At 41.0% G+C, this 16,250-nt stretch overlaps 1 protein-coding gene across 1 annotated transcript in view; it reads right to left on the bottom strand.

Moving 5' to 3' along the window:
• Positions 1 to 1,958: 1,958 nt before the first annotated feature.
• Positions 1,959 to 16,250, bottom strand: part of CMTR2 (cap methyltransferase 2) — a 27,908-nt gene continuing 13,616 nt past the window's right edge. Inside the window, exon 2 of the mRNA XM_069217469.1 lies at positions 1,959 to 7,838. Coding sequence (XP_069073570.1) covers positions 5,536 to 7,824 — 2,289 coding nt within the window. The 5' untranslated portion in view covers positions 7,825 to 7,838 and the 3' untranslated portion in view covers positions 1,959 to 5,535. The remainder of the gene's footprint in view (positions 7,839 to 16,250) is intronic.

Here is a 16,250-nt window from a genome sequence, read left to right as displayed (position 1 = left end):
TATGGATTAAAGTGCCACCGGAAAGTGCAGCTGATAAACTGGTCCAACGGGAACATCATCTTCTCAATGAGATCTTTAGAGTCTTCTAATTCTCTCAAAGGAAATGTTCAGTAAATTGCTCCATACATTCCTGTGAACAGTGGAAGCAGCAATCAAAGCGGTAAGAGGAGCTTTCAGCTTTCATAATTGGTGTAGTTTCAACGATTGCCCTCTCTAAACTTTGGATCCACCAGCTCTCTTTTTCTAGAGGGGCTGATGAGGTTGTATTCTTTATTTGAAGTTGCACCACATAGTTCATGGGTCGGGGTTCCTCTAAAAAATCTATGGTACAAATAGGATGTATCAAATTTATTTTCCCATCATAATTTCACTAGACTACAACAAGGTTCAAGATCCGGATCACTGCGGGCATAGGAAGGCCAGGGCATGCAGCCTGGATTAGAGATCTCTAACGTGACTGAATCCTGAACTACAGGAGTGATGGTTTCTATAATCAATTCTTGTCAGTGTAACATTGTGAAATCCAATAATGACATTTAAAGGAGATTTTGACTATGGGATAGATTCTAGAAATTGAGGATAAATTATAAACTCAACCAGAAACAATCAATGGCAGTGTTCCAGTGGAGCTGTCAAAAGGTGGGGGCAGGAGCTAGTCCTGTTCATTCCTTAAGCCACTCTTCCTGTCATGCATCTGCTGCAGACCTGTTTGACTTTCAGGCAACCGTCAACCTTTTGTAAAAATAAAAAAATTAATCTCCTGGCAGCAGTCCAAACCTTTAAAGGTGTGAGAGCCCAGAAGGCAACATACACAGGCACATGGAGACTGGAAAAGCTGTGGCCAGTAAACACCTTACCTTAATTATCAATAACTTCTCTTACTTTTAAGTATCAATGGAAAAACAAGCCATCACCTTAAGAGGCTGGGTAGAGATTAAGCCACTGCTCGCATAATTATGTTTTCAGTCAATAACATCTTTTAATAATACTTGTTTATTCCTTGTTTTGTCAGCTTAAAATATGTTTAGGGAGTGGCAATTTCAGTCAAATGTGCTTTATTGCGAGTTATTGTTTAATTGGCAGTTAAAAAAAATTGTTGGCACTGGTTGTATATTTTCGTTTATAAATAACAGTGGAAATTCACCTATTTAACAAAAATGCTTTCCAGAGTCTTCCACGTGTACTGAGCCGGGCTACAGCTTATGAAAACCAGATAGAACGCAAAGGACAACTAATTCATCTTCTAAAAAATACTCCAGCCATACACAGTCTTGGATTAAGACACAGCAAATTAAATAGGTCAAACCAGAATGCCAACAGTGGCTGGTCTAGGAAAGGCTATTCTAGGACCAATGGCACCTCTCAGTAAAAAATGTGCTGTAATGTGTCAAGCTGGAGAAAGTGATCTGCAGCCCAGGGTGAGGAGATGTTATGGTACTTAGCATAAGCGGAGTGTGATCTCACCTCCTCACTTGCAATTTCCCTTTAAATTCTGTCTAATTGAGAAAACATCACTCCAGTGGAGAAACAGTGAGAATGTCTGAATGGAGTGCGTTATCAGATAAAGTTTTAAATGCCCAATGACGACATTCAATTTATACATGAAACCTTCAGATCATTACACTTACAGAAACTATGAGGGGTACTAAAAGGTACTCAATGAATAAAAGTAAATAACCCAGAGAATTTTTTTAAAAATCAATGAAACGTCCTGCTGCGTCTTTGCAAGAGCAGTAAAAGGGAACATTACTTTGTCAGGAAGAGCATGGAAAGAAAGATAACTAACAAATATCACGCCAATACAGCTCCAAGTTTCTTATTTCTCTTCCCTTCAGCTTGCCCACCCTTTTGTCGGACAATATGCATCCACCACTGTTGTATTCCTACCAACATTATGGAGAATAATGTGAATCACCACCGGAAAAAAACACAGTAAAAAATACACAAGGACACATGAGAAAATGAAAATACATTTTATGTAAAAGGAAACTCACAATGTACACATTATAAACATTGAAATAAAATCTGATGGATACAACGATGCATCACCAGTGTGGCTTCACAGCTGCCAATTCTCTGACTCACTGGAAGCGAGTAATTCAACTAAAGTAAAACAAAATCATTAACTTTAACAGATCCTTGTTTAATTCAAATGTGTTGGATGGTGGTTGCTGGACCTCAAACCTATTTTGAACTTGGAATCATTTCTGGATAAAGCATATATCTGGCTAAACACTACCCGGTACAAACAATTGTTGTGTTACTTCTCGTTCTGCCATGGCCTGAGTCTTTCACATGCCCCATAAATTGCCGTCATCTACTTGTGCTTTATTCATAGTCCATGATTAAAGGTCTGTCGTCTGTATGCTGCTCCTGGCCATCCTGCCATATTCCTTTACATTTATTTTACCTCCTGTAATCCAGTGAAAGCCCGCTTCGTTGGCGTAATTCGGTAGAGACTTTATCATCCAGCTGTTTCTGCTTGATCACTGGACCATTCCAGCGTGGAAAGTTAATGTTCCATGTCTCATCTGGGCCCTATGATAATGGTAAAGTCATAAAAGCTCTGTACCCCTTGCCCCTTGACACTGTCTCCTCACTGCACATTTACTCCTGCTGTCTGACTCCCCTTTCTATCATTATCATGCATGTGATATTAGCAGCTCAAAGATGACAATAATGACCGTATCAAACTTTATGTGTCACAAAGACGTGACTGATTTAAGAAGACATGGTAAATCAGGAATGGCATACAAGGACCCACAAAAAGAAAAATGTCCAAAACAAGACTGAAAGTTGCATTCTACACTTGCTTTAAATTCCTGCCTTCCCTGTTACTCACTGAACTTATGTCCGAGAGGCAGTGACTTATAATAGGTCTTCCGCTCATGCCAGGTTCACCAGAGCATAACAGATGTCTTTATAAAAAACATAACAATATGAAATAGGCCTGAAGGAAAGTGAGTGGTCTGCAGCTCATGAGCTCAGAGAGACATTAACCATAGCAGCTCATGGTTTTGCTGGGCATGCACTTGCAGAGGCAGCTGATTGCAGGCTCCACTTCATCTCCTCAGCAAGTGACAAAAGCTTGAACACTTAGAAGATTTAAGAAGGGAGGGGTGAAAAGTCCAGCTCCGTAAGAGCAAAGCTAAGATGTTAGAACGCCAGACAAAATGCTCATCAACAATTGCGCTCCAGTGCCTGCCGCTGATCAATTATCTATGAACCACGGTTTCACTAAGTGCCTCCTGGTATGGTTGTTAATGAGTACGAGCCTCCACCCTAGCTAACTTCCAAGTGAGGAGTCACTGTACGACACCAACATACCTGAATTAGGAGAGAGCGGAAACTTCACTGCACCCAAAATAAAGTTGTGGTTTATTTACAGAGGAGCTTGTTTGCCATATGGTCGACTAGACTGAGTCACCATGGTTTGATCAGACTGGCTAAGAGACAGAAAAACTCTGCCCCCAGTTGACCAGGTATGCAGCGTGTCACCAGTCATTAAAAATGTTTGAGATCATATAGTGAAAAGAAATAATGCTGTTCTCTCTACCCAAGCACATCACCAACATTCCCCAAAATAAAGGATTCCAAAATGTCCCTTTGTTTCATGGGGTCTAGCTTTTGAGTTGCATTGTGAAATTATTCAGAGGGTATCGATTTCATAACTCAGAACAGGAGAGCTAGGTAGAGAATTTTCTATAGTACAGGTACTTTTAGGAATTTACCTCCCTCTTAGGCCAATAGTTTCCCTTTACTTGGATGATACATACTGAACATCCGCTTGGGGATATTAAAAATAAAAATGCCCAAATCCACTTAAGCAATTAGGAGCCAAACTTACAAGATGCCCACAACATAATATGTTAAGAGGTCTCTGATCGAGTTTAAGGTGTTGCCATTCTCCAACCACTGCGTCCCTAAATTTAGCTTTGGCCAAGTTACAGGCAACAGTGATATTAGGAGGATCGCACTAATAGGCACTGAAAGACAAATTCTGAATCGATACCCTTTTTCCCCCAATCACATCTCCGACAACTTTGCATTCACAGCTTTACTGCAGTCTGACGATTATGTTATTTGTCTCCTGTTACTTTTCAAGCAAAATCACCATCAAGGGTGGCATAAACTGGGTACCTCTGTTGGCAGTCTCTTTAGAAAAGGTCAGCGTGGAGTCTGCTCTACTTTCAACAGCTTGAGCAAGGTCAATGAGAACTGGTTGGCAATGATGGAAGTTCAGACAGTAGTGTGAAACTCACACTGAAGAGTGAGACTCTGAGTTATTCAAATCAGTACTTTTATGTGCACCACAACTTAAATTATGTCAGGGCTCTAGTAGCTATCCAGTATACAGTGTGTGCTACACAAAAGAACCCACATATCTACTAAGGGATGGGCGCACTGTTTAGGCTTTGTGCTAACTGATATCCAAGCCCTGGGTGTCACCACAGGCTCTATGAATGAGACTAAGAGACAAAGTGAAGGTACCAGGCAGTTACCCTGGTCAACACTTAAAGCTTTGAAGAAGGCTGGAGGCGCCAAGGCAAAACTGTTAAATGCAGAGTCCTAGGCTACATCAGTGGCTTATGCAGCTAAAATACAAAAGTGGCTCAAGGTCCCAGAAAGTAAAATTGGCAGCTATGCCAGGTTCAGGAGCAGGGGATGTAGAATTAAAAAGTTAAGACAGTTAATTTGCAGAGCTGCACCTACGTTAGTAAGATCTACTTTAAAGGAGGCGGTTGGCCATAACTGTCCCCCACCAGTAGATAACAGTTTGGGTAACAGGCTAACAAATACGTATTGAGGTGGTATAGTAATGAGTTGGAGAGTGTGGCAGAAGCAACCAACCAGAACTGTCAAAAACTAGAGTGTAAAGGAACACTACTGCCATCCTCCCCTTGCATTCCACTACAAGGTGATGTCTCAAGTGCAATGGGCAGGAAGAGACTTTTTCCACAGTTGAACTTACAAGGCGGACAGTAGACACTAACTTTCCTATAATGGGATAGGACTCAGAAAATCTATCAGCAGATTATGGTGGGTGAAAAAGCTTTATGGAATTTATAAAGTATTAGGTGGTAAAATTAAGCTGAACAAACATGGGTTTGCTTAATCAAGAACAAAAAACACAAACTAAACTTAACACCTGCTCAGTAGGCAAATAACATAGTTCAATGTGATTAGTACACCCTAGGGGATTTGAAGAGGGACTTCCACATCTAGGCATAGGAAGTCCCACCAAGAGGATGGGAGCAGTGAGTAGCTGAAACAGCCACCGCCGAAACTGAGCACTTAGCATGGTCAACAACCAACCATTCCACAATACAACTTAATTTTTCAACCACATGACAGCATTTTCTTATTTTGGAACTCTCAAATTCTTCAATTACAATGCTGTCCCCAACAACAGAAACTTGGAAAATCTGTACATTAGTAAGGCACATCTGGACAGGGAAAGAGGTCTCTTGAAAAAGTAATCAAGGAGTGAAAACCAGGACAACTGCCAACAACACCAATGCGGTGCAGTTCTTCTCAATCCGCTTTTACATTGCTTTCCTTCTGGTGAGCTACTTGTCCAATAACATGCAGGCGCTGCTTGGTGATAGCAGAGTTGAGATCCCACAGAAACTCCAGCAGTGGACCCGTAAGGAGGTGTTCAATTGGCACACACTCCAACACTTGCTTTTGCAAGTCCAGCATAGAATTCACTTCAGTGCTGAGAGTCTGCAGGTGGGTGAGGACGGGAGCCAGAAGACCCTCGTACCCACTACAAAGCAGTACAGCACCAATTCCCATCGACTGAGCAGATATAGGGCAGACAAAGCTGATATGCCGGAAGCAGTGATGCAGAATATAAAGGAGGCCAGCTGTGAAGCGTGTAAGGCAGGACATGATGGGGAGGATCAAGGATGATTCCGGCTGCAGCTGCTGCATTGAGAAAAGGATAGCTTGCAGAAGGTGCTGATGATATTTGGGATCACCATCATGCAACAACGAACAGCGATATTCGTAGTTTATTTGTGCCTTCAGGAGGATCACCTCTATGTTGTCTTGGCTTTGGTAATTGCACAGCGAAGGAATCCCCACAACGAAGCATTTAATTTGGCCCTTCAGTCGATTGACAGAGGCTTCTTGATGCTGAATGGAAAGGTCTAACAATTCAGCAAGTATGAATTCTTCAGACAGGGCATGGCAGGATGGGCACGACTGCAGGGGAAGTTCTGTGACTGTACTACTTATGGATGATCCCACCATGGCTTCATTGAGGCTCTTTAGGAGCTCACCATCACAAAAGGGTGAGCACTTTACTTTGGCTATCTTCAACCCCTCCACCATGTACCATTCATCACAGTTCAGAGGAAATGATGGTTTTTCCAGGACAATACCTTTTCCATAGTTACACTCAGAATGTTTCTCTGCCCAAGGCAAGAAAAAGCCTTTCAGCACCTTGTTTTCCCAGGACAGCATATCTAGTTCCCTCCTCTCATTGAAAGTGTCACTGCGCCGGTTCCTCATTCCCACCCATCGGTTTCCAAGACTGCAACCAACATTGGGCTTCTTCACTATCCACTGCTTTTTGGCAATGTACTTCATGTTGTACTTCTGCAAGAAGTACTCAACTGCATAGTCTCGCAAGGCAGTCAACCTTGCAAGGTCTTTCTTTGTCTTATGCTGAAACAAGCGGAGGTTTTCCAGGATAGTGTTAGTCTGGAGCTTGTGAAAAAATGAACAGCAGCCAAGGTGGGTTTGAATGAAGGAATCTGGAATGGCGTGTTGAGGAAAGAGGGCTTTATTAAGGATTCCAGTCCCAAAATTGCAAGCAATCTTGTCCAGCAAAGGTTGAATAGCTGCCTTTCCCATGTAATTCAGGCATATGATATACACTTCCGAGTTACCCGACTTACTAGTACCAGGTTTGAAGATGCACACCTTTTCAAAGCAGCAGTTTAGAAGGTAAATCAGATTGACAGAAGCTTGTTCAAACAATGTGAAGGTCTTTAAGACAAAGGAACCACCAGTGCCCAAGATCATCAAAGCAGTAATGGCTTCGCAGTAATGCAACGGAGCCACCAGGCCTTCTTGCTCTCCTGGATTTCCTTGACAGTCAAAGCTACCATCTGCAGTGACCAAATGAACACAAGACATGTGGCCAATGAACTGTTGCAGCCCGGTAAGATGACTTGACTTCATAATATCACCAGTGTTATCAGGGCCAAAGTACCACCAGGTCAAAGTGCTGGCAATAAATCGGTCATCTGCAATCATCTGTAGGCCATCATTGGCTTCATAATACGGGTTCAAAGTATTAGCCACCCAGTTCCAATCACAATTAAGTTCATGAGACTTCAGATAGTGGTTGAGGCTGGTGATGAAAGCTCCGGGGGCTTCACACAGGTGAACGGAGTTCAGCTCCCTATTCCAAAGGGCTTCTTGGGGAAGGAGAGGAAAGCTGCTCAATATCTCATGAAATTTGCACCAAGCCTGGGTGCACAGTTCCGCATTAACTGTTCTCCTAACTTCAGAAATTATACGTCCAGCTTTGTTGGTGGAAGAGGTGTGGAGATGCCATTCATCGAGCTTCTTATCACTTAGGAGGTTCTTCACCTGGTTGAGGGACTCCTTCAATGCAAGGAGCATTTCATATTCCTGGGGATCAGTGTTACATAATTTATCTGGTTCCGGGAGGGCCCACTCATTATTCTTGGGTTTCTGGTAGGTAAACTTTTTCTCAAAGAGGTCCTCTATTTCCACATGGACATCAGGGCTGTACATCTCGGGACCAGCAGCATAATCAAGACGCTGCTTTTTACACTGATTCATTCTCCATAAAGACTCTGGAAGACAAAACAACAAAAATTCAAGTCAGCAACTAGAACAGCGATATAGGAATCACTCAGCATTAATCTTTTCAAATCACAAATAGGACAAATGAATCAACAGAGACTTTAATCAGTCAACATCATAAAGACATATAAATGGAATAGGGAGGTATGTCCTAAATCTAGGGGCAGAGATGAAAATCAAATTTACACGAAGGAATAAATAACCGAGAAGGGATACAGAAGAGTCAAAGAAAGCAGACTTGAGAATTACTCAACAATCACGCATTAGAATTATAGACACAAAGAAATCCAAAGACACAATTTGACATAAGCAAACGTTGGGATAATTTTCATTGAACTTGTCCAAGAAATACTGACTAAGAAAACATTTAAGGACTAAAATCATAGATACGCCAAAGAAAACCGAACCAAGGGACCCAAGAATAGGTTAACAGTCAGTCATTAAACAAAAACAACAACAAAACACAGAGGCTTCATGTTCAAAGTCTAACGTCACAGATTGGCAGGAAAACCAGAAAGGAGAATTGATGAGTGAACATTAAGAATGTTTTGGAAAAACTACACACATTTGGCGTCAAGGGCCGTAACATATATAATGCGTAATAAATGGGCTTCAAGGACCGTAACACATCTAATGCGGAATCAGTATAAACATGTTTGTATTCTGTCAGCTGCTCACATATTTGTCGGACGGCCATGAAAAAAAAAAAAAAAAATTGTACGAGACGAACACTGCACATAACTAATTCATTTCTTCCTTCGCAGTTTTCATTTCCCCCCATGCCGCTCACACCGAATGCACCCCAATGACTGGCAGACAATACTGTAATGAATCAACACCTGGGGTTTCTGATCATTGTTAATATATCACAAGCGCAGCTGAGGTATAGCAAGACCTGTGCTTTGAAAGAGATTATAGGGTCGTCAGGAAAGTAATGACGAATAAAACGGATGCACGGAAAGTGCGAGGAACGAAGATGTGGTGTGGCAAAGGTACACATGGTGCACTAGAGCGAAAGATATTAAAGGCTGTTTTGATGGGGGCAGCGAGGGCATATTTTGTGTAGGGGATAACTGACAAGGGAAGGTTTCGTGCAGACAATGTAGGCCCATTTAGTGCTGAATTAAAGGCACATTTGGTGCTCGAGAGGGACAAGTTGTGAAAACGTATTTGGTTCAGGAGAGAGACAGAGGAAGCAGCACATTTGGTGCAGCAGGAGTAGGACTAAAAGAGAACGAGCATTTGGAGCAGGGTAGAGTTGATGTCTCCTAAGCCTACATCACATTTAGTCAAAGAGCCGTCTGACGTAAGATGGTAATCGTGTTGCCTCAATGCGAATACTGAATAACTCACTTTCAGTCGTGCACAGTTATGCGAAGAATAGGTTCGGGGCAGGTATGTTTAGTGACATGTTTAGTGACACGTTTGGTGCACCAGGGGTCACATTTGATAAAATGGATGCTGTAATAAAATATACATTCGCTGAAGAAGGCAGAGTTGATGGAGAAAAAAGTTATACAAATATGTACATTTTATTAAAGCACAAGGGCCATTTTATGAAGAAGGACACTGCAATAGGATGCACATTAAGCACAGAAAAGAGCAGGGTTTTCTAATAGGATATACATTTGGAAATGATCAAATCAAATGTAGTGAAGCAACATATCACAGGATAGAGTGAAGAGAGTGAAGAGCTGCAATGAGTGCACTGTTAATGGAGAAGTAAATGCTCAAATTAGTGCATATGGACTACAGAGAGATTTTGAAATTTCCAAAACAATATTCATAATGGGAAAAACAGCGTTACCAGTTCCAACACGATTATGGGAAACATGAATATAAACAAGCACTGGCAAAGCCAATAGGTCTGACATTGGTGGTCAGCCTTCTGGTTTTGTCAATGTGTGTGCCTTGTTTTGACACATTTTTTGTAAAACGTTATTGTTGTGGGAGCTGCTGGGTCCTCACCATCATAACTAACATTGGCAAAAATATTTTTGAACTAAAAAATCACGACTTGCCACAGTAGTTCAGGGCACTGAATAAAATTACTCTATGTGCAATAAGCTTCTTATGAAAGAGCAGAATGCTGCCACTCACAATAAAGCCAGCTAATAAATAGAGAAACAGAATTGAAATAAAAACAAAAGGTCCCAATTCTTAAAGAAGATCACAAAGGTGCACCCATGGTATAAGTCCATGCATTAATGGAGATTTACGGCTTTCATGAATTCACAAGAATTTAGAGATGTAGGCCAGGAATTTGTAGTCGTAGAAAATATTTGTGAACTGTATTTAAGCCTGATCAAATATGCATGTATAGCTTTGCTCATGCAAAAATCTGTTGAGCGTTTACAAGTTGCCCTTCCCTCCAACCACTTTTTCCCAACCAAAGTTTTACTTCTGCCCTTGTCAGGAGTTAATTTCCAGCCTTTCTCTGTATGGGAAAAGATTAGAGAAGAGCTGGTGAAACACCTAAAACATGCAAGTTAGTTAGTTTGCACTGTCTCACTGGGAATATTTTGTGGGCTTTGGGTGGGGATCCTTTTTCTGTTGAGGAACGTACAGTGCTATGCCTGAATTATGTCATCATGCTGGCCGGTGGTACTGTTATGTCTTGATGATGGTAAATGCAAATACAACCTATACTTAAAATAATGTTTGCACAGACTCAAAAGGGCATTCCAACCCTGAAACTATTGCTTACCCTTTTTCAAACCTTACCATAGTATGAGCCCTGGCATATTCAGGGAGGCAATTATCAGCGCTCTTGTATAATAAGATTGCTGCCATAATTTGTCACTGAATTACATGGTACCAAAGGGACAGGTGTATCTTTCACAGGGCAAATAAATATATCAAGCCATGTATCCCATTAACAAGCAGATATTTCATAAAATTCCTAACCCCTGAGAGAAGATTGTGATTTCTCTATATGTATTCCAAGTCGTATCCAAGTTAAGGCAGAGCCATCTTTACTGCAAGCCATAGAAATATCAATTTAACAAGACCTAAGTGAAATATTTAGGCTTCACATTGAGTGCACAAGGAGTTTCCATGGATTCTCAGACAAATGAGAGCAAAAGTTGAGTGGCCAACCACAGTTACTGTAAAGGAAACACAATCCTCTCTAGAAACATTTCCAAACTGTGGATACTTTGCTGCTGGTCTCTAGCCAAGCTAAGGAGCTGTTAGTCCCCTTGATACTGACTTTTGGAGATCACAAAGAGTTAGTTTATTTTGATATCATTACTTCACCCAGTTAAGCTCCAGTATTGGGAGTTCCTGGCTTGCCCAATACGATTCTTATATCAACTGGATAACAAGGACAATCTGCCTTTCCTCCAATACTGTCATAAGCACTTGTATTCCTCTGAGGACTGCTGGTCTCACAAGCCAGGGCTCATGGAATAAAATCACACAATTCTAATATAGTAAATGTCCTTCAATCCTTGCAGGTCTAATATCAATAATTTTCTGAAATTTTAGAGGAACCTAAGGAATTATCTTTGCCTTCTCACTGGAAGTTAGATTGCATGATTCCACTGGAAGCCATCACTTATCGATTCCTTTGCAGAATATATTCCTTTTTCTTGTTGGAGTTTTATATACCGTTAACTCGACCCAAGGGTATTTGGCCACTTTTTCATGAGCATCAGTTACGTTAAACATTGACACATTCATTTTTTGTTAGGCATAGGAAGATTAAGTGATTTGTCCAGAATCACAGAATGTTGAGCCAACGCCAAGACTCGAAACTGGTTCTCCAGTACCAAAATCAGCAGCTCTGGCCGTTACACCACAATCTTATCTGAGCCCTGAAAAAGAAGAGAACCCTAAGTCCAGCCTCTAACATTCTTTTCAATTTGTCCAAAACTTAGAATAGTTAGTCAGATTGGGATCTTCAGATGTAACCAGCAGTGTGGCCTAAACCAATGCTGGTCTGGTCTAGGCACCAATTGGGTAACCCACATAAGGCCTGTCTCTTAAGGCCAAATTTCCACTCCTCAATTGCTAGGTCTTCCGCGACTTGTTATATGGATTCCACAAAACCCTCTGACTGATCTAGCAGCAGCCCCAGTAAGTGATCCATAATCTGGTTGTGTAGTCTGATTTGTGGGCCCTGAAACCTGTCAATAGCTGGGCACCTAGCCTGGCTCAGCTTCCTTGTCTTCATCTGCCAGAGGTAAGGGAGACTACTTCAAGCTGCCACAATGTCAACAGTCTCCTAATAACACACCAAGCAACAAAAGCCTCAAAGAAGGAGCCCCAAAGGGGCGAAAGGCCAATAGGTAAAGAACCTCTTGGAAGATGGCACGAAGGATGAATGTCTTCTAGTTCTGATGGCGACGACTGGAACGGAGGATAGAACTTGCAGCAAGCTGACTAAAACAGGAGCAAGAACATCCTGAGAGTAAAATTCCAGGAATGAGTGAGAAAAAACCTGCAGCAAGAATAGAACCAGCAAGTGAAGAAAGCAATGAAGAAATACTTACCAAATATGTTGCAGCGAAGTGAAATGTTCAGAAGCTCCTCCTTTTTTTAGTGACCAAACAGGACGCTATGCCATACACCTCAACTCTCCACCATGAGTTGGGCTGAATCACACAGAAGCTCAAATGATAGCTGCCATCTTGGAACTGGACAACACATCCAGCAAACAAAGCCCTTTTTGCCTCTGGGATTCCAGAAGGGCAGTCTAGGAGTAAACGTGCCAGAGAGAGAGGTGGTGAGAATTAGCCTGTATCTGGACTCTGATGGAGAGTGTCCATATCTGCAGCTCCAGCGTGGGGCAAGGCAAGCGTTGCTGCACAACAAGATAAGATATTTACACTCAACTGAGGTTTTTGGTTGCAGATTTTTTTCCAGTCAAAGATTATAGTCATTCAAAAAAATCTCATTCCCATTACACCTACAAGATCTCCTATATATTATAGCTCATCTTCGATAACTTATTCGGGGAGTGGCTTAGGCTGGAGGGGGAACTGTTCTGTGAGGACGTCAGAGTTCTGCAGTTCACTTCTGGTGTGGGGTGGATTGGAGTGGGTTTGGTTGGGATGTGAAGCCTGATTCCCATTATTTGTGTTGCATGGTTAACTCTTTTTATCATGCATGCACCGTACACTTATGTGGCGAATGAAGACTAAAGACCTCATTTGAGAGACACCCACTTACACACCAGAGAGGAGTATAATGTAGCCCATACATTTTTCTCCTGTATATTTTAGCTCATCTTCTATAAATGATTGGGGGGGTGGGTGGCATAGGGCAGAAGGGAAATGTTCCTTGAGGACTCCAGGGTTTTTGCAGTTCATTTCTGGGGTGGGGTTGGTTGGAATTTAAGGTCTGATTTTCTTAAACTGTGTTGCATGGTTCTCTCTTTTTCGCAAGCATGCACCATACAATTCCTACATGAAGGATGAAGACCTCTTTTGAGAGGCGCTTGCTTACATGTCCAACAAGTTTATAATATAGTCCATACATTTTTGTACTGGGTAGACAAGAGACTGGTTAAGATTACTCTTCTGAGCTCACTGACCCTTACCCTTCTTCTTAGCTCACTGACCCTTATCCCAACAGGATTATTACCATCTCAAATTTGTTGGCTTTTCTATATATTTTATCTCTTATCTTTAAGGGCTTGAGCCATCTGACAAAAAGGAAGGTAACATTGGAATATTGCAGCATGTTGGGGCAGGGGGTTGTATTACCACAATAGCCCAGGGTCACATTTAAAGATTAACTCTGCCACTGCTTGCCGACAGATGGCGAATAAAACAAAATAGGTGATTAAAATATTGTAAAAATCAAATCCACAGAAAGGTCAATCAATACTTTCTGTATTAAATGTGTATGCTCGTAATCCTAAGATTTTTGGACATCACTTAATAAAATCTTAACAGAGTTACCAACAGATGCTAACGTCATCCTGGAAAGACTTCAATCTACCAATGGAGGGCCTTCTGAAAAGAAAATCGAGCTTCTAGGTTTGCCAGGTAACCGTACAAAAAAGTGGATGCTTCCAACATAATTTGAAAGACATTAGAATGTTAAACTAAGAGGAAAGGGATTCATGTTTTATTCAGCTCTCCACCAAAGTCATTCAAGAATTTGGATAACTGGAGCATCTGTGGTGTTGACAGACGGATCAAGGATAACAAAAAATGATATTTGTCGGACTATGCTTTTGTATGGGTGTCTTATAGATTGGGCAGACCTCTGCCACATAGTATAACTGAACGAAGAGCTAGTGTCAGACTGGGATCCCTCTAAACCATTAAAATAAAATCTATTGAACTATTTAGTGCATAAAATAAACAGTCTTTCTTATCTACACAAATGCTGTGGGATGCACTCAAGGCCATAATTAGAAGTGCAAAGATGAATATTGTGGTGGGGAAAATAAAGCTCAACATGCAAGCCTTTAGACTTTAGATATGGAAATTAAATATTTGGATACAGAACAACTGTGCATGAAAGACAACGCCACTGAACAAAAACTACAGAAATACAAGGGATTCTCAGGAGATAGATTGGAACTTAACTGCAGAAGTAAAAAAGCTAAAAAACCTTTGCGAGCTCAACAAAGTTGGGAAGGTTTTGGCGTATGACTTAAAATTTAAAGAAAACCCAAATAGCTGCTCCTAAGCATAAGCTTGTTAAGATTCTTACAAAAGCTACTGACATTGCTTCAGTGTTTTCGTCATTTCTATGCATATCCTAATTAAAAAAATAGAGGTACTGCACAATTAAGAGTCATAGATGGGTCATACGGACTTCCTGGATTATATGGTGAAGCATTGGCTGTATTAGACAAACCAAGACGTCCACTCTCTCCCCAAATGCTAGGCCCGGATGTGTTTTCAGCTCCCTTCTACAGATTGTGCTATAAACATTGACGAACTAGTGTACCTATTTTGGTATTTCTCTCAGAAAGGTAAAATTGGGGGCACTGCAGAAAAATCCACGCTTGCTGTAATACACAAAGATGATAAAGACCCATTGGTACCAAAAACTACAGTCCAATTTTGCCAATATATTTGGGTTGTAAAATCTATGCCAAACTGTTTGCTAACTGCCATTAGAATTATTATTTTTTAATTATATTTGTTTGTTTTTTTTAAACAGAAAAGAAAAAACAACTATTTCCACATTACCACAATAAATTCTAACCACAACATCAGTTTCGACATTGCATGGGCCTTTAACCAGGACTCGAGGTTAATGCCTCCCCCTTCCAATGTCCTGCCCTCCCTCCCGCTTGAACTGCCTGGGGAGCATTATAACTACCAGTCACCCTACATCCTTCTCAGACTGGTTTTATTGAAGATATTCTAGTGGAAACAAGTGGTTATACTGTACAAAACGAGCAACAGGCAAAACTGCCTTATTCAATCCAGTGGCTAGTGCATTAAATGGAAAAACAGTGTTTGGCAAAGTTTTGTATGTCTTTCTCCTAGTACTGTCACAGCTCAGATTGGGTCAGGATTTTATAGGGATAGTTATGTCACCTGATGATGGCTCCATCTCAAGTGTGTGAGCCTCCAGTACAAGACTCGGTCACTGGTTTCCAATCAGAAATCTTTAAAAACTGCCTTCTTCCATGAAACATCTAGGTGCCTGGTTCAATGATGATATTCGAGTCTCAACTAAACACAACAAGTGTACTTTACTATCAAAGATAACCTTCCTTGTGGACTCCTGCTATTCTAAATGTATTTTTTGATGAGGATTCAAAAGTGAGGGTCTTCCGCATGGAAATTACTTATTTAACCCAATCCTAATTAGATCATCATCCTGCTTCTTCGAGGAGCTGAACAAGTTCATTTCCGATAAAAGACCAAGAATTTCTATTAAGAAAACTAAGCAAATAACAAGTCAAGTTAACTTAGACAACTTCTTCCAGTACCAAATGGTATATATGATTTCGGGAGCGCAATGGCTTAGACCAGCTTCACTCAGTACTCCAGAATGATTAACAACTGAATTGGAACAGTTATCACTCATTGATATGTTGCCTATTTTGACTTCAAAAACCCAAGCAACAGCTCAATACTTAATTGTTCTTAGGGTAGAGACCCATGACAAGTACCCATTAAATTAAACAAAAAACTGAAACATAAAAAAATACACAATTCCCCTCTACTGTCCTTGTGGAACAATGATTGAATAGAATTTTAACAGCGTCTTTTCGGAGGATTGGTTATCAGCAATAGACAATTTATTTAATATGGATACGCCTTTGGCCTTTGCAGAAGTACAAAATAACTGTAAACTTAAACTAAATGTGGCATCTCATGTGCAGGTATATCGCCTCCCTGTGAAATTCCGGTCACATTGAGCTCATTGCCCACCACAAGTGGTACAAGATGGTCCCATACCTCTGAAGGGATGCAGTATCT

Source organism: Pleurodeles waltl, chromosome 12 (assembly GCF_031143425.1).
Source record: "Pleurodeles waltl isolate 20211129_DDA chromosome 12, aPleWal1.hap1.20221129, whole genome shotgun sequence".
Classification (NCBI taxonomy): Eukaryota; Metazoa; Chordata; class Amphibia; order Caudata; family Salamandridae; genus Pleurodeles; species Pleurodeles waltl.
This window is presented reverse-complemented; position numbering and strand designations above follow the sequence as displayed.